General features: G+C 42.4%; 1 protein-coding gene across 1 annotated transcript; it reads left to right on the plus strand.

Moving 5' to 3' along the window:
- The first annotated feature begins 140 nt into the window (after nucleotides 1–140).
- DCTN5 (dynactin subunit 5) lies at nucleotides 141–19,219 on the plus strand. The gene is made up of 6 exons (XM_028090444.2): nucleotides 141–279; nucleotides 978–1,046; nucleotides 7,921–8,039; nucleotides 10,777–10,888; nucleotides 14,665–14,767; nucleotides 17,818–19,219. Exons 1-6 carry the CDS (start codon nucleotides 232–234, stop codon nucleotides 17,913–17,915), a joined length of 549 nt encoding a protein of 182 aa, XP_027946245.1. The 5' UTR covers nucleotides 141–231; the 3' UTR covers nucleotides 17,916–19,219.

Consider the following 19,219-nt stretch of genomic DNA (forward strand, 5'->3'; position numbering starts at 1 on the left):
GCGCGCCGTCTCCTCCGGCCAATCACATCCACCGCTTGGCCTGCGCACGCGCAGCTGGAGACAGCCGAGTAATAGAGCGGGGCCTCCTAGCGGAGAGCCGAGCTGCGGATAAGAGCGGAGGACGCCCAGAGCGGAAGTGGAGGAGCGGCCGGAAGTAGCCTGAATCCCAGTCTGACTGACCGGCTGACAGGCTTTGATAGGAACCGGAGCTGCGACAAGGAGTTGGTGACCATGGAGTTGGGCGAGCTGCTTTACAACAAGTCCGAGTACATCGAGACGGTGCGCGTGTCTAGACATCTGCACTCCCTTTTCCGAGCCTGCGTCCCTTTGAGGCTGGTGTCCCCATCCTGTCCCTGCCCCACCCTGGGTCCCTTTGGCGTTTAGTCCGAGATTACCTAGATCACTTAGTGAATGGCCCAGCTTTGTTATTTCTTCCTTGCATGGCCAGTTTAGGCTTTTTTATTTATTCCTGATTTCCTAAAGATAAAATGCCTTCCAGAAAGCAGGACAAGTCTCATCCACCTTAATATCAATAACAACTCCTGGCTTCGGGCCTTTCGGAAGGTTTTTTTTTTAAACTAACGTGTCGTAATTTATTACTCTTGCTAAAAGACGGTTAGGTCTTTTATAGTCAATACACGATGCGTGTAAATTGATCGAAGTAGGGTAAGTGCTCAGTCCGCGTTGCTGTGAATTCTTGCAACTCTGATATCGGTTTATCCTGGATATAGAACTGAAACTTGAATCCCCGTGTCTGATGTTATTAGGCTCTAGACCTACCACATCCAAATTCTGGATCCCTTCTTGGAATCCACAGTTTCCAAATCCATCCTTGCTTTGATATCCTGTACTCATTTCATTGAAGACTTTGCCCCATTTCAAGTCCTTTCCTCTCCAGTAGCAGCTTTCTTGATGGAAACCTGTAGTCCAGAATCCACTCAGTTTGCTTATCCCCATTTTCTGCTCTTTGCTTTCAGGCATCTGGAAACAAAGTTAGTCGCCAGTCCGTATTGTGTGGAAGTCAGAACATCGTTCTTAATGGCAAGGTAAGGGACCAAGCCAGTTCCAGGATGCATACCTTTGCTTTCTTTCCACTAATTATCACATCGGGAGGGCACATAATATGTTGCTATGTCTCCCATTTATTGCTGTACATTGAAAAATTCTCTTTTTCATTCTCCAAATTTTATTGAATACAAAAAAGATTCAATAAAAGGAGGCAACAGAAAACGTTTTCCCCTTTATGCCAGGAATGGTATATACCATGGCACCTGGTATATAGAACTGAAATTATTTTAAAGTATTGTGATGTGCCCTAAACTAATGGACACAAACATAAATAGGCAACAAAATATTTTAGTGTAGAAGCTATAAAGTATAGTAGTATAATTAACTGTTTAGTAATAATGATTCAGCATTAACTGAAACTCTTAAAATTAATTTGCAAATGGGGGGGCGCCTGGGTGGCTCATTCGGTTAAATGTCTACCTTAGGCTCAAGTCATGATCTCAGGGTCCTGGGATTGAGCCCCAGTTGTGCTCTCTGCTCAGCGGGGAGCCTGCTTCTCCCTCTCTGCTTCTCCCCGCTGCTTGTGCACTTTCTCTTTCTGTGTCAAATAAATAAATAAAATCTTTAAAAAAAGAGAATTGGAAAAGACACTAAACCATGAAACAGATTTGCAAAATGGAATATGAAAGGCTGAGAATTTGTAGTCTAAATAAATTGAAATAGCAGAGAGATGAGTATAAACTTGGGAGTAATATTAGGACATTTCAGAACCAGAGAAAATATCAAGATATATTTGAACTTGACAAACACTGAACCCATAGTTTTTCCTGCCATTTTTCTTTGAAATGTTACATCTCTAACTTCAAAGGGAAAACAGTCTCACTATAATCAAGCAATCATAAATTTTTTCAGTAGAGACACAATTGCTATCTCCATCAGCTCATCATGAGATTTAATAGAAAGAAATATAGTTCAGTAATTAGGTATAATTAGTAATTATAGACACACTGTTCCTGCACAGAATTAGAAAATTCAGTTAACCCCAGTCTGACTCATTAGCAAATGTGTGGAGTTTTTTTTGTTTTTTTGTTTTTTAAAGATTTGATTTATTTATTTGACAGAGAGAGACAAAGCGAGAGAAGGAACACAAGCTGGGGGAGTGGGAGAGGGAGAAGCAGGCCTCCCGCTGGGCACGAAGCCCGATGCGGGGCTCGATCCCAGGACCCTGAGATCATGACCTGAGCCGAAGGCAGACGCTTAACGACTGAGCCACCCAGGCGCCCCAATGTGTGGAGTTTTTTAGAAATCCCTAAGGTGAGCACCTGGATGGCTCAGTCATTAAGCATCTGCCTTTGGCTCAGTCATGATCCCAGGGTCCTGGGATTGAGCCCCGCATCGGGCTCCCAGCTCCACAGGAAGCCTGCTTCTCCCTCTCCCACTCCCCCTGCTTGTGTTCCCTCTCTCGCTGTGTCTCTCGCTCTCTGTCAAATAAATAAATAAAATCTTTAAAAAAAAAATCCCTTAGGTAATTTCAAAACATTTTCTGTGATTTTTGTAGGGAACATTTCTTTATTAAATTGTTATAAAATATATGTGACAAAATTTGCCACTTTAACTGTTTTTAAGTGTACAATCCATTGGCATTAATTGTATTTACAATTGGGGTGCCTGGGTGGCTCATTTGGTTGAGCGTCCTACTCTTGATCTTAGCTCAAGTCTTCATCTCAGGGTCGTGAGTTCAAGCCCCGCATTGGGCTCCACACTGGGTGGAGTTAAAAAACATTAAAAAAACATTCTATTTTTTAATGGCTTTTAATAGCTTAAAAAAAACATTCTATTGGGGCGCCTGGGTGGCTCAGGTCATGATCCCAGGGTCCTGGGATCGAGCCCCGCATCGGGCTCCCTGCTCCGTGGGGAGCCTGCTTCTCCCTCTCCCTCTGCCTGCCTCTCTGCCTACTTGTTCTCTCTCTCTCTCTCTGTCAAATAAATAAATAAAATATTTAAAAAAAAAAAATTCTATTTACAACCATTGTGCAATCATCACCACTATCTATTTCTAAAACTTTAATCACCCAGACAGAAGCTCCATACTCATTAAGGAATAACTCCCTGTTTCCTCCCCATCTCCCTACCCGTCTCCCCACCCCTGCCCCCCACACCCTGCCTAGTCACTAATAACCTCAATCCACTTCCTGTCTCTGTGAATTTACCTAGTCTAGATATATAATATTTGTCCTTTTTTTTCTGGTTTATTTCACTTAGCATAATGTTTTCAAAGTTCATGTATGTTATAGGATGTAAACTAATACATATATACACGTTTACATCCATGTAAACTATATACATATATAGTTTAGCTTTATTGGCTTTCTGTTACTTACTTTTTTTACACTCACTTATAATAACCATGGTAGGAAACACCTATCACACTAAGTACCATTGTTCTCAGTTCTGTTTCTAAGATTCACTGTGGTTTGTGCGTTTTCACTACTGTGTACAGTTCCATTTATCCCCTCTCCTACTGGTTATTTTGTTCCCAGTTTTTTGTTTTGTCCTTTTCAGAACTGTGAGATTTCTATTTTCCTAAACCCTGTATCAGGTGTTATAGTGCCTGCAGGGATAGGCAGGGATCAAATGAGTAAGGAAGACTGGGTGCCAACAACAGAGAGTGGTGGGGCCTGGTGAATTGAAGAATACTTGTCCTAGCTAAACTCAAGCTGATTGTTGCCATGTGGGAATATAGACCTATATTTTCTCAAAAGAAATTGGAAATCTGGATTGTTTTAATGCAAAATGTCCCACTATTCAAATAATAGCATTAAATTCAAATGATGAAAGAAGGTGCATGAGCCAAACAAAACAGGTTTTTGGGTGCGGTTCTTAGACCTCCAGCTTCCCACCTCTGCCTCATCCTTTGTTGAGTTCAGTGAACTCTGCTCTACTACCATTTTTTTCCCTGTGAGGTCCTTATGTGCACTCACTTTCATTTTAACATCCTGCTGCCTCTCTTTTGAATCTGACTTCTCATCTTCAGCTCCATTCTTTATGAGATAGGAAACCAGGATTTGAGTCCCTCATGCTAAATCTCTTTGACCTCCTGTGATTATCCATTACTTAATGTTTTTCATGTTTGCTTCTTCAAATGCGAGTGTAATTTAGGCTGCCTGAGGGACTTCTGTGGATTTTCTTTATTTCCAGATTAAGATTGCTATCTTTGTTTAAAACACAGTAAAACAAAAACAACCATTACCAGATACTCAGAACTCTTGGTATTCTTCTTTCCTCCAAAGAAAAGGAAGTCATTTTCTCTGATTGTAGATGGAAGCATAAACAGAAAACAATGATTAAAGTAAATGAAGGATTTCAGATGAAAGGGTACATACTAGAAGCAGATATCTCTTTAAACTTGAAGGAGACCATTTTTAAAAACCAAGAGGAACTATAGTCCTTTATAGTCAGCAGCTGATTAGAAATTATCTTTTTACTGATAGAGGTTTTATAGACCGAACATATGCAGGTGACATTGGTAAACTCTTCGAAGTAGGAGCCCACTTCTTTTTTAGTAATTTCTCAGAGCCTGGTGTTCAGGTTAGTGACATATCTAAATTCACCTGTATTTGAGGTGTTCCCCATCTACCTCTTCTGTCCTGGGCCCCAGACCTTCATTTCAACTGCCTGGTGGTCATCCAACAGATACCTCAAGTAGCATTTCACAGTTGAATTTGTCATCCAGTCCAGTCTCCAGAATCGCTTACCCCATTCTAGACTCTCATCCTACATTCCCTTTCTCTCTTTCTCCAATATCAAACAATGACCAAGTCATATAGATTCTCTTCCCTTTTTTCCATTTTTAACATTTGATAGTGGAACACTTATTTTAAAGATTTTATTTATTTGAGAGAGTGGGCAAGAGAGAGCATGAGGCAGGGAGAGGGCCAGAGGGAGAGGGACAAACAGACACCCTGCTGAGCAGGGAGCCCGACGTGGGGCTTGATCCCACGACCTCGAGATCATGACCTGAGCCGAAGGCAGATGCTTAACCTACTGAGACACCCAGGTGCCCCTATAGTGGAACATTTTCAAAGTTATCTTTATTGAGATGTAATTTACATACAATGAATTGTACCCATTTTAAGTGTGCAGTTTGACAAGTTTTGGTGCTTTTATTTATTTATTTATTTTTAAAAGATTTTATTTATTTATTTGAGAGAGAGAATGAGAGACAGAGAGCATGAGAGGGAGGAGGGTCAGAGGGAGAAGCAGACTCCCCGCTGAGCAGGGAGCCCGACGTGGGACTCGAGCCCAGGACTCCAGGATCATGACCTGAGCCGAAGGCAGTCGCTTAACCAACTGAGCCACCCAGGCACCCCGGTGCTTTTTTTTTAAAGATTTATTTATTTGAGAGCGAGCGAGCGAGTGAATGAGAGAGAGAGAGCCCAGCCAGAGGGTAAGAGTAGAGGGAGAGGGAGAAGCAGGCTCCCCGCTGAGGAGGGAGCTTGATTTGGGGCTCAATCCCAGGACCTTGGGACCATGATCTGAGCTGAGGCAGATGCTTAACCAACTGAGCCATCCAGGCGCCCCTCAGTTTGACAAGTTTTGACTGATGCTTACAGCTGTGCAACCACAATTAAGATATAAAATATTTCTATCACCCTAATTTCCTTGGACCCCTCTGCTGTCAGTCCTCCTACTACCCTTGGCCCCAGATAACCAATGGTGTAAGACTAATAGAGATTACTTTCGCATTTTCTAGAGTTGCCTGTAATGGGAATTATGTACTCTTTGTTGTCAGCCTTCTTTCACTCAGCATGTTTTTGAGATTTATCCCTGTTGTGTACATTAGTGGATTAACAATTCATTACTTTTTATAGATGAGCAGTATTGTTATGCAACTTTTAAGACATATACCAAAGTAGAGAGAACATATAATGAATCTCCATATACTCATTCACCAGCTTCTGCAGTTAGCAATATTCTGACGTCCTTGTTTCATCTCTGTACCTGCCCCACAAACAGATACCTATTTTGACCAGGGGCGGGGCAGGGAGTTGGGGTATTTTAAAGCAAATTGCAAACACTGTATTATTTCACCCATAAATACTTTAATATATATCACTAAGATTTAAAGATTTTAAAAAATGTGTAGAGTACCCTTATCATGATATATTTTTTAAGAAGCCAGTTATTTCCTACTATCGTCTAATCCTCAGTCCATGTTCAATCTTCTAGTATCTTAACATGTCTTTTTACAGTTGGTTTAGTCAAATCAGGATCCAAACAAGGTCAAGTACACATTGCATCTGGTTGATATATCTCTCAGGACTCTTTAAGCCTGTAACAGTTCTTTTCCCCCAGCCTGTTTTCCTCTCCATCACACTTATATGTTGAAGAAACTGGCTCATTGTTCTGTAGAATTTTCAAATTTTGAATTTGGCCAATTCTATTTACATGGTTGTTGAATGCGGTCTTTCTGCCCCTCTCCTCCCTCTTAATTAGTAGATCTGGAGGCTTGATCAGATTCCTCTACCTTGTATTTCTCTTTTCTTCATGCACAACTATTGTCATAGAGAAGGCCCATTCTCTCATTTTACCTTGATCCACTGTAGTCATCTAAAGTGTCACCTTCCCTCCAGTCTTACCTGCCTCCTCCGTTCACTCTAGACTGCTTTCAGAGTAATATTTCTAAAATGAAGATTCAGTGTGTTAATCATCTGCTTAAAAACTTTGATTTCTTATATCCTCTATATCCTCTAGGGAAAAAGCCTAAGCTTCTGTACTCAATATACATAATGCCTCATAAGCCCTAGGCCCAGCTTACTTGTCCAGCTGTAACCCCAGCCATATGCACTTTTTTTTTTTTTACCCCATTTATTCAAAAGACATTTCCAGAATGCCTACTCTTTACCAAGTATGGGGCATTAATTCCCCCAAACTTCTGAGTTACATAATTCACCCTGAAGCCCATCCAGGCAATCTTTGGGGCAGCTGGATATCATACCCTGCAGTGTAGCACTTCATCTGCGTCCAGAATTTGGGAGAGAAACCATGAGCTCAGTAGGCCTACCTCCAGGAGCATGAAGCTAGAGGTAGTCAGTAGTATTGGGAGATTGGACAAAGGTAAGAGCAGCCTGGATTCTCACTGAGCAAGCAGCCAAGGCTTAAGGGCAGGTAGAATCAAGTGAATCTGAAGTAGTGAGTAAACTAGGTCAGCTACAGGCATTCTTAGTAAAGGTCTATTTATTCAACGAGTCCTATTTATGGGATATTAAGGGCAAAGCTCATGATCCTGGGAACATCTTCAGCTGAGTCAGTTTTTTTTTTTAAGATTTTATTTATTTATTTATTTAAGAAAGAGAGAAAGAGAGCACAAGCAAGGTGAAGAGCAGAGGGAGAAGCAGACTCCCCACCAAACAGGGAGCCCGATGTGGGACTCGATCCCAGAACTCGATCCTGGGACTCTGGGATCATGACCCGAGATGAAGGCAGATGCTTAACAACTGAGCCACCCAGGCGCCCCTAACTGAGTCAGTGTTAGGAGGGCAGTTCTCTTTACCTTAAAGTTATCCCTTTTGACAGAATGTGTGACTCAGTAGATCATAGCATAACTTCAATCAGTGCCTACTTACCTACTCTTTTTTGTTGTGTTTTGGGCTATGTTGGTAGCTTTTTATTTTTTATTTTTTTATTTTATTTCTTTTAGATTTTATTTATTTGAGAGAGAGAGAATGAGAGAGAGCACGAGAGGGAAGAGGGTCAGAGGGAGAAGCAGACTCCCTGCTGAGCAGGGAGCCCGATGTGGGACTCGATCCCGGGACTCCAGGATCATGACCTGAGCCGAAGGCAGTCACTTAACCAACTGAGCCACCCAGGCACCCTGTTGGTAGCTTTTTTAAAATGTGTTTTATTTTGTAGACCATTGTGATGAATGACTGTATTATCCGAGGGGATCTAGCAAATGTAAGAGTTGGACGTCATTGTGTTGTGAAAAGTCGGAGTGTCATAAGGCCACCGTTCAAGAAATTCAGCAAAGGGTATGTAATTTACTTACCTTGTTTCAGTCTTGTGAGAGATGCTGCTTCGGGTGGTATATTCCGGGTGTTGAGTTGTGGTGTAAGGAGCAGGTCTGTGCTATTGTTTGGGTCACTGAGGAGGAATTCACTGTAATGAACACAACTCTGGTGGTGGTTGTCTTAGTCTAGTTGTTGGTTGGTTGCCAGAAACAGAATCCACTTCAACTGGCAAAGGCAGAGGGGGTTCTGATGAAGAGATGCAGGCATATTTAATTGAATATAAGGGTAGGAAAAGGGGCCAGGCCTCATAGGGACTAGAACCTGTAATTGGACAGCTAGCCAGAATCAAGACAACTATGCTGTCTATCGCTCTGTCACCGAGATTATGTTGTTTCTTGTCGGTCTTTGTCCCTGCATTTCTGCCTCCCTCTCTTCTCTTTCACGTTGGCTTTGTCATCCCCCTTTTCTCATGGAGCCAACCATGCTGCCTCAGCCCCTTATTTATATCAGTTCTCTATTCAGGCTTCAAAAGATACCAGCCAAAGATTTTAGGTCTTATTTCCAGAATCTTGGCAGAGGGAATCTGATTGGCTCAGCTGGAGTTAAGTGCCCACCCCTGGTCTAAACAGTTTTGACTCAGAGGGCAGGGGCAAGTCAGGGCCACCATTCTGTCAGTGGGAGTAAGGATTATCCAGGGGAGGGCATGGACAGGGCAGGAAAACTGTCCACCATGCCTGATGTGCTGGTATTTTTGTTGTTGTTGTTTTGCCTCTCTCTTTTCCCTCCTGGCTCCTACCTGTGGCACCAGCTGCATTTCATTGAGTAATTTAGCAAGCATTGATTGAGTGCTTTCTTTGTGTCAGTCACTAGATTATAAGATGGGTACATGAAGATGGATGAAAGAGCGTTCCTGCCTCAAAGTTCTCAAAAACCTAGTAGTAGAAACACTTACATACAGAGATGGCTACTATAGAATGTGATACTATAATGTGATAGCCACTGTGTATTGTGACACTCCTATCGTAGGGCTGAACATGGTTAGGGAGGAACAGTAAAGAAAGCAACCAACTCAGACTATAATACCTGGGAGTAAAGCACACAGGAATCATCCTGCATGTCTCAGAATGAAGTCAGACTCCAGGCTTTCCATTACAGATAGGAATGGGAGCAGGGAATCACTGCAAATCATTCACGTGAAAACATTTGCTCATTAGCTCAGAAGGCTATTGAGGGGAACTGAGAAATCCTTGTGGTGGGCTTTCGTGGTTCCACACTGTGACAGGTACTCTGCCAGAATCGTCGGCTCCCCCTTCTGATAGCAGCATTACTGTGCTGGCTATGGTCTCGGAAGAGCTCCGAGAACAAATAGGGGGTTTATTGGTGAACAGTAGGATGTGTAAATAGGAATAGTCCACATGAGAAATACAGGAATACAAAAGTGTAAGTAGCAACACATGAACAGCAAGTGAGCATGGATTCCCCTGTCCCCCACCCCATGTATCTCAATACAAGAACCAGATAATAATATCAAGTTTGGAATTTTTAATTTAAAATTCAGGTGCTGACAGTGCTGCTGTAGACTGATAAGATCAAGGAATCCATTGTCACACAAGGGTCCCAGATCAAAAATACGAATGGATTAAGGAAGATTTAAATAAACTATAGGTCCAGGGAGGACAGGTATCGTCTCTGACAAAATAGAGCACAGGACTAGATAGAGCCAGTGAGCATCCAGCTACTTTATTTTAGTTCTAGTCCAAATATTTTCCATCCCAAGGTACTGAAGTTACTTGTAAATGTGATCATAGAACCACGGTCAATGACGTTTGAGGAATCATGGAGAATGGCAATGATGTCAGAAGTCTGGAGAAAGCCTCCTGACTCCTCCTCCTTCAATTCTTGGCTTAAATGTCACTTTTTTTTTTTAAGATTTTATTTATTCATTTGAGAGAGAGAGAGGACAGATGAGCATGGGGATGGGCAGAGGGAGAAGGAGAGAGGAAGCAGACTCCCCACTGAGTGCAGAGCCCAACACGAGACTTGATCCCAGGACCCTGAGATCATGACCTGAGCCGAAGTCAGATGCTTAACCAACTGAGTCACCCAGGTGCCCCTTAAATGTCACTTTCAATTAAGCTTTTACCAAACTTCCAATCTAGGTGAAGTCTCTGCTTATAACTTGGTATTTTTTACTTTGTAGTACTTGTTGTAGTTGTAATTAATTACTTATATAATCATTTGTTTAATCTCTCTTTTCTTGATTGCTAGCTCCTCGTGGGCCAGATGGTGTCCTTTTTGCTTGCCATTCTGTCTCCAATTTCTAGCATAGAGTCTGGCATACAGTAGGTACTCAGTAAAATCAGTGAAAATACAAATTTTTGAAATGTTGAATGGTAGAAAATACATCCCAGGAACTGATGTCAGTCCCCTACAACATTGTAGGGCAGATTACCGAAAATGTGACCTATGAGCATTTCCAAGGAGGCAGGAATGAGCAAAACACGCATTCATTTGCTGCCAACTCTTTTAGCTTGGAAGGTCTCGCTGCTTCTGTCTTGCTGTTTCCTTGCACACTGCTTGGTCCAATATTTCTGATTTCATTATAGAATTCTCCTAGCCTAAGGATTCCTTCCTTTTAGGAGCAGTCTTATTAAGACAAGATGATGAAGTTGAGAGTATGATCAGCAGTTCTGTAAACCTTGACCAAAAGCAAATCACCTTGATATTTTCTTTTGTTCATCTTCTTTTCCTTCTCTAGCGTTGCATTCTTTCCTTTACATATCGGGGACCATGTCTTTATTGAGGAAGATTGTGTGGTCAACGCAGCTCAGATTGGCTCTTACGTTCACGTTGGCAAGAACTGTGTGATTGTGAGTATGGTGTCTTGGCTGGCTAAACGTCCTTACTGCCCCTCCAGCTCCCATCCCTCACATCAGTGGGCCTCTGCTTCTGTGGCCAAGCAGGGTAGAAGTAGTTTCTGGTCTACTCGAATCATTACTGGATTTGGAGTTTTCTAGGCATCAATAATCACGGTTAAACATTATCTAACCTCTTCTATAAGATGTTAAACTCTTGCCTTTGATTTTTTTCATTTGACCCTCATAACCATCCGAGGGTGGTAGTTAACTGTTATTATCCCTATTTGCAGACAACAAGCCTGAAGACCTTAGAAATTAGGGGATTTGACAGAGCTATGAAGTGGTAGAGCTGGGATTTGAACCCAGGCTTAATGAATAGCCATGCCTGCTTTATGGCCTACCTGTTGCTTTACCTCCAGGATCGTACAGTCTAGTGGGGACAAGGGGCATAACATTAGGGGAACTCCAAGTAGTTCAGGGTGATGGGCATGTGGGGTACAAGTGGGCCCTTGCTCAGTGGACGTGTGGGATCCTGGTCCACAGGAGCCTTGGCATCTACTTGTTTCATCTGGCCAAGGCTTTACAAAGTTGGATTTCTCAGTATTTCATAGATGAAGAGCTTGATTTCAGTTGGGATTTATGAGAACATCCTGGGTGAGAATGCTAATGACCAGAGTTGAACTGCCTTAAGAGTTAGGGAAAATGTTTCCTCTATATTTTTTTAAGATTTTATTTATTTATCTGACAGAGAGAGACACACAGCCAGAGAGGGAACACAAGCAGGGGGGAGCGGAAGAGGGAGAAGCAGGCTTCCCGGTGAGCAGGGAGCCCAATGTGGGGCTTGATCCCAGGACCCTGGGATCATGACCTGAGCCGAAGGCAGACGCTTAACGACTGAGCCACCCAGGTGCCCCTGTTTCCTATATTTTAAATTTGTACCCAAATCCTAGCTTCTAGGAAAAGCCAAAGACTTTTCATGTTTTAAATAGCTATTCCCAATAATACAGAGGCAGCTCTCTGTTCTGGCTAATACTCAAGAATAAAATACTTGTAGAAACCCTGTGGTCACATTCTGCAAGCCATGAGAGCACAGTAAAGATGGACCATGCAGTGGAGAGCCACATTGCTGTGGAAAACATCCCAATCTGGCCTGTTACGCAGAATTAAGGAAAGAGGTTGTTTTGCCAAATATTCTCCTCCAAAGGAGTCCCTTCATATATATTAGAGACAGAGGGTCTTTCATTTGGCATGATATTGAAGAAAGGGGGAAAATTGTGAAATCCATCCTGTCCCCTCATTTTGTGTGACAGAAGTTGGCTTTCTAAGCCACAGCTGGATTTTTCTGGCATTTTCTTCAGCAAAGTGATGACATGCTCATAGTAGCCTAGTGTGTTAGCCCCGTCCTTTATCCCTGGAGCTAACTGTCTGAAACATTAAAATCCAAATGCTGTTCCCAGTGCATAGGGAGTTCTAATCTTCTTGTCTTGCTCTGCTTTTTTGTGCCCCTTTCTGATACATCAGTTCAGACATAAGTACCTGTTTGCTGAGCCTTTTACAAATTCTCAAGTAATCTCAGGAGAAAGATTCTTTTAAAACTCTAGAATCTTGTAGCTAGCAGGGACTCTTTTAGAATCCAGTTAGCCCCATGACCCACAGATCCTTCTGATAGCACCCATTTGGTGGTCTAACTCCTTTCGGATGTGTGAAGGTATAGTTGCCAGTCAGAGCTGCCCAGATGCCTGCAGGAAAAGCCTCACAGACAATCTTCATAGTCTCTGTTACCATGCTGTGAGCTTTACATTTATTGTCTCTAATCCTCACAGCAGCCCTGCGGTTCGGTTTTATGTCCTGTTTCCCAGACCAGGAACCCAAGGCTAAGAGACGCTGAATAACTTGTATCTGGAGATACAGGTATAGCTGTAATACTGGCAACATGGAGTTCTTGACTCCTCCAGGAAAGAATAAAGAAGCGGTTTCAGCTTTTCACCTCCTCATCTATTGCCAATGCACTCATGCCTAAGAAGTACCTGTGTTTTGACTTTTGCTGCTGTTTAATTGATCAGCTTGCCCAGAATGCTCTGGAAGCTGATTAAGCATCATTTGCCTGAGTGGGCAAAATGGCTAACGAGTGGACACAGCAGGTGCCTCCAGGCTGTGTGGTAGCCAGTGGTACACAGCGGAAGTTTTATTCTCACTGCTCTTCTTTTCCAGGGCCCTTTGTTTACAGATCCCTCTGTGTGAATGTGTCATGCTTCACGCAGCACATTTGGCTTCTTTCCACCCAGTGCCCTATGCGCTTAATCAGAATTATTAGGAGCTTAGGTGTCATAGGACGTCTTTGGGTTAATTTGGGAGTCACCAGGGGAGCTGGCCAGCTGCTGTATTTTGGGAATTGCCACTAGCAGGTAATTCATGGGAGAGAATTTTCCAAGAATGAATGGAGAGCTGCGGTTATAACTTGTTTCTAAGCTATAGATAGTGGCAAGTATTGCCAGGGCTGTTATCCACCTCACCAGAGACAGCTTAGTAGTCACTTAAAAAATTCAGACCTTTGAGGTATAAGCTTTCTAAAAAATTCATTTAGCAATCTACCTGGAAATTCCTGGAAATACATATGATTTGGGTATTTATTAATAATTGGGAAATTTTAAATACAACCAAATCAAAGTATCTTTCATATTCTTTGGTAAAATCTGAGATCTAGACAGGTTAGCATTGTCCTGATGTTGTTAGGGATTCTACATTGTCAGTCGAGTACGTTTTATCAGATCCTCTGACCAGGACACAAGTGAACTCACAGGCCCTGGTGATGTAAATGCAGTCGGTGAAGACCAAAACTTTCACTTACTCAGCAGGTAGTCTGAGGCACAACTTTAATCTGTATGTAGAAGAAGCCTCCCCTTCCCTTTAATCCAGGAAACGGATCTACCAGACCTTATTTCTTGCCCTTAGAATGCTGTGGATGATGCAGAATTCAAAAGTGGCCGCAGTGGATAAAGTCAAGCATAAGACTTGGCCTAAACTTTCAAAATGAACATATTGGCTAATATGAACCAAGAGTACAAAAGTAGACCCTAATTCTATGCACAGGTGGCTCCAGGGGTTCAACTGATGTCATGAGAATTAATCTCCTTCTCTTTCCCGCTTTCCTCTGGGAGGCTGTCAGGCAGGTTCTTCCCTCTTGGAAACAAGACAGCTGGTCCAAATGTCTGTCCTGTCCTCTAGAGACCCCACTGGAAAGAGCTTCCTTTCCCACTAGTCCCAGCAGAAGCCTTGATGTTGTGATTCATCAGACTGATTTGGCTCATTCCATAAAACAGTCCTTGTGGCCAGGCTTGGGGTTTGGGGTTAGGATAGGGGACTGTCATGGGCAGACGGGTGTTACCAAGGACAATACAGGTTCTGTTACCAGAAGAAGGGGGATCAAATGTTGGACAAGCAAAAAAGTAGATGTCCACTAAATTTAAGAGAAAAAATTCTACAACTCTTGGGAGACTGAATTTCAGTCTATAATACCTAAGATAACCTGAACTGTCCCTAGCATATAATTCCTTCCCCAAGTTCATGTACACACACTCACACACACACACACACTTACTCATACCCCCATCTCCTCCTGCTTGTCACCTGAAGTAGGGAATTGTGGCCAAACCTCTTGTTATTGGCCCTGTCTATTGTATGATATCATGAATGGAGAATATATAAAATAGCATTCCATGCAGCAGACAAGGCAACTTTTACTCGAGCATTTCCTGCTCTATTTCCTAGTGACAAGATTTTAATTTCAGGGGCGCCGATGTGTGTTGAAAGATTGCTGCAAAATTCTTGACAACACAGTATTACCCCCAGAAACTGTGGTGCCACCATTCACCGTCTTCTCAGGCTGCCCAGGTAAGCTTGGTGTTGATTATGAAAGCTCAATCTCATTTTCCTTCACAAAAGTAATGCATGCAATTTTTATCTCTGACAATGTATTGATCTAGCTAATTTAAAAATTCTCCTGCTACAGATTATCTAGAAATGCTATCTAAAAATGTAACCAGTATCTTTTTAAATGCACAATCGAGTTCACAAGGAAATTCCAAGGGTCAGAAACAAAGAGGAGACTAAACCCACACTATAAGCATGGTTAGGTTTATGCATCTTCATAATAAGTAGAGTGGTTTAGGGTTTGATACTTCTGTGGGGATGAGAGAGAAAGCCTTATATGGCAGAGAGATCCTCTTGAAGGGTGATCTCTCAATAAAAGTTGATCTAGAGTCAACCTGCCACCAGCACAGGGAAAGTACAAAGAAGCAAGCCTCTCTTGGCCTGGGCTCTGGGTGGAAAAAGAAAAAGTCTCTCCAGAGAATTCTAACAATGCCTTCGTGTTGGTTGGGATTTTGAACTTATACTTCCCACACTGCCCAGGAATGCCCAAACTGAAAAGTTGACATAAAACATGGTCTAAGACCAACGATAGCTCTAGGACACCTGAGAGAAGCAAATATATCCCCTCTCGACCTTGGCTAATGGAATGCCCTTAGGTAAAACCCTCGTGAGCTCAGAGTTCCCAATGGCTAAACATGTGAGCAAACAAAAGTGATTACATGCTCCTCCTAGAAAACTTGGAAAACACAGAAAAACAGAAGGAAGAAGAAAACCTCATGTCTCCCACCCCAAGGCAGTCTCTTTTCTTTATATGTTTTTACGTGGTTGAACTCATGCAACATGGACAGAGGCACACCAGAGATTCACAGATGGAAGATGCTATTTATAGCGAGAGATTTGGCAATATATGAGATGTACCCCTGGGTGGCTTAGTTACTTTTCCAATTAAAAAACTCATCACTCAGATCATTGACTGTGGATTTCAAAGATGTAGAAAATCATCCATTCAGATTCTTTGGGGAGGAAATGGGCTGTTCTGCTGTTTCAGAAGAGCTGAAACGGCTTTTGCTTTTGCAAAGGAGGAAGAGCCTTGCTAAGTGATTATCCCTATATTAGGTTCCCACTGTGAGAAAGTATCATCATTCTTAGCAAGTGCAGATCCGAACAGCCCCAGCAGTCATTTTAGGTTGATTGTCAGACAGGTATCTGATCTGCAGTGAGAAGTATATTGCCAGAGAAATATCTTAACCTCTTTTAACTTATTCAGGGTCCTTAGAACCAACTGTGGTCTTTGAGCATCGATGGCCGAGGCAAGGAGGCAGTACTTGGTATTTGAAATTCAAATAAGCGCTGCGTTTGGAGGTTCTGATGGAGGATTCAAGCTGCCTGAGACCTTAGAGATCATTGTGTAGATGGAGAAACAGGCCTAGAGAGATTGGGTTGTCCATAGGGTCAGAGCTGGTTCGTGGGAAAGCCTTGACTAGGTCTTAAGACCCCTTATTTAGAGTCCAGTACTTTCTGCACTGTGACAAGATACTTCCCACGTTCGTTTTTAGTAGTTTCACAAACAAATGCTAACCATCTAGATAATGCTGTTGGCAATCTTCATCCTTAGTAAAGAGGCCTAAGATTGTAGGACAACTGGCACATTTTTGGAAGGCTCCACTGCATGTCACTGAATAGTGGAACAAAATGAAAGGCAAACCATCCAGAAAGAACCTGGGTCAGGAGCCAAAAAGCCAAAACTGCCTGTAGGAGTCAGACAGACGTGATTGAAGTGACAGCCTATCATGGCTGGCCAAGAGTACAGACCTAACATTTTAAGAACTTCTGATAGTTCACGAGGAGCTAAAAATCTGAATATCTGTGTGGGATCTCTGAATTTTTGAGTGTTGGCTGCTAACTTTTTTAAAAGATTAAATACTGTGCAGACCAAACATGTTTGCAAATCTGACGTAGGCTGCTCATTTGTAAAAGATACCTGTGAGAATTTTATAGACCTTTTTTTCTATCCTACCTGTTATTTTCTCTCTCTATATGTGCAAGCGTGTTTGTTTGTTTTGTATGTATATTAACGCACAGGTGTGTGTACCATATCTGTGTATATATGTACTTGTGTGTATAACACAGATATATAAAACTGGTTTATACCTGTGCAAATAGATTCACACTTTCTGTTCTATTTGGAAATTTGCTTTCTTAACAGTGTATCTTGGGCATCTTTTCTTGTCAGTATGAAGAGATTCCCCTCATTCCTTTTCATGGTTGCATGGTTTTCATTACATAAATGTACCACAGTGTAACTGATCCATTCCCTGGTATAATGGACCATTAGACGTTGTACCTGGTTTTTCACTATTAGAAACTTAGTTGCATTACTATTCTTGTATGTATATTGATCAACTGGGCAAGGTTATTTGTGGGATAAATTCTTAGAAATTGGCTTGTCAGGTCACAGGGTATGAACTTCTAAAAGTTTTGCTACATTTTCCAAAATTGCTCTTCCAAATGGTTGTATGAATGTACACTTCTGCCCATAGTGTATGAGAGTGCCTCTTTTCCAGAAATCCTTAAATACAAATTTTTGTCTTTTGATAGGATATTTCTGTTCTACTCCCATCCATGATTTGTCTGTATGTAGCAGGTGTGGGGATTGGATTCAGTTTCATTGTATGAACAACAGAACAGTTTCTTACCTCAAAGGGTGCTCACCTGGGCTTGCCTAGCAGGTGTCATACCACAATCCAGGGGATGGACAAATCTTTGTCTGGAACAACGTCCCATGTAGTCGGAGATGCCTTAACTCTTCAGATCATGCAGTAATATACAAACCTCTTTTACCTGGAAGATATTTATCCATTCGGGGAATTGTGTTATTTGTCTCCCCACACACACGAAAATATCATCTTGAAGATACGGTCAGTAGAAATATTCTGCTAGCATTGAAGCTGGAAGACCTAGCATTTCGATGCTCATGAGTAAAGGAAAGGGCCCTGTAGTGGTTTAAATCGAAATCAGAGCTGCTGGCCTCCCCCAGCTCCAGTTGGTTGACCAGGTCTTTCTTTCCCCAGGACTGTTTTCAGGGGAGCTCCCAGAATGTACCCAGGAGCTGATGATTGACGTCACCAAGAGCTACTACCAGAAGTTTTTGCCCTTGACACAGGTCTAATGTCTCTGCCTCGTGTCTCAAATTTGCTTGAGCTCTAAGATGAACTTGGGGACAAAGTGAGCCAGCCAGCATCTACAAAGAGCTCTTATGTCTTTGATACCTTCCACCCTCTTTTTTTGTTTGTCTGGTTTTGTTTAATTCTTTAGAATTTCTCAGTCCTTCCAGGTTCTAAGCTAAGACTTTAATAACAGAATGTCTGGAGGAGTTGTGTCCAAATGCTGTGCTTAAACCTTATCTATTAATGGCCCCTTCATACCATTATCTGTGGAACACAGAATCATCTGTTCCCAATACGCCCACTCCTTGGTCCTGTGGATGACGGGATCCTGCCGAAACAGGCCTGCAGAGCAGAGCACTGTCCCAGCGTGGAGGTTTGAAGCTGATCTACTGCTCATGGCCATTAGCTGCCCACAATGAACACTGCTCACATGGGTCACTCCCAGCTTTCCTGAGCTAACACATTTGGCCAGTTGCCACAATTGTTCATGGTCTTGGGGGAGAAAGTGTTTGTGACTTTTCAGAGCCCAGATTCCTGTTGGCTACGAAAACTTGAAAGGAGGGGTGGTTAGCATTTCTCTTCTTCCCGAAATGACTTTAAGTGTTATTTTAACCCAGGGTGATTGATAAAAGACTTTCTAGCATTCTATTCTAGGGCCTTTGGCTTTCACTGGAAGGGGGGCCCTCAGCACCCAGATTTTATTTTTGCAAAGACCCAGGTATGAGTCTGCCATGTAGATGGACTAGTCTGGCAGTCACTCCTTGCCTCACAGTATTTAGAGGCAACAGCATATGCCTTATTTCCTTGAAGACATAGCATTTGTGACACTTGTCCTCTTGGCCTAGAGCCATTCATCCACTCTGTATTTGCCATAAACTTCACATTTCAGACCAAAATATCTCTACCTGGACCCAATCACATACATACACGGGGGCCTCTGAAATCATTCTGTGGGCACAGAGCCCCAAGGGGTAAATGAAGTTACCAGTGCTGTTTTTAACCATCTCCTGGGTAATAACACAACCCTGACTGGTTCTGCTCTGACCTCTTGGTCTAAAAGATTTAGAAGGGAGGGTCTCTGAGAACCGTGGCTTTGCTTAATGCTCTGATTCTGCTGTGAACAGGGAAAGATGGTTCAGCCCTGAAGGTTAGGATCTAGCAGGAGCTGGACAGACTTAATATGTGGTTGTGGGGTTTGTTAAAATGGCTATATGTGAGGATCTCCTCCAGGTCAATGTAAAACTGTTTTCCAGTTTGTCTTTTTTTTTTTTTTTTAATGCATTAAAAGATTGACACGTGAAACAAA

The sequence above is a fragment of the Eumetopias jubatus genome, unplaced genomic scaffold, assembly GCF_037043125.1.
Source record: "Eumetopias jubatus isolate StellerSeaLion01/CBP00866 unplaced genomic scaffold, mEumJub1_p1.0 scaffold_12, whole genome shotgun sequence".
NCBI lineage: Eukaryota > Metazoa > Chordata > Mammalia > Carnivora > Otariidae > Eumetopias > Eumetopias jubatus.

Coding starts and splice junctions, on each gene's coding strand:
- DCTN5 (XM_028090444.2), top strand. CDS start 232: ATGGAGTTGGGCGAGCTGCTTTACAACAAGTCCGAGTACATCGAGACG. Junction 1,047..7,920: donor ACATCGTTCTTAATGGCAAG/GTAAGGGACCAA, acceptor TTTATTTTGTAG/ACCATTGTGATGAATGACTG. Junction 10,889..14,664: donor TTGGCAAGAACTGTGTGATT/GTGAGTATGGTG, acceptor TTTTAATTTCAG/GGGCGCCGATGTGTGTTGAA.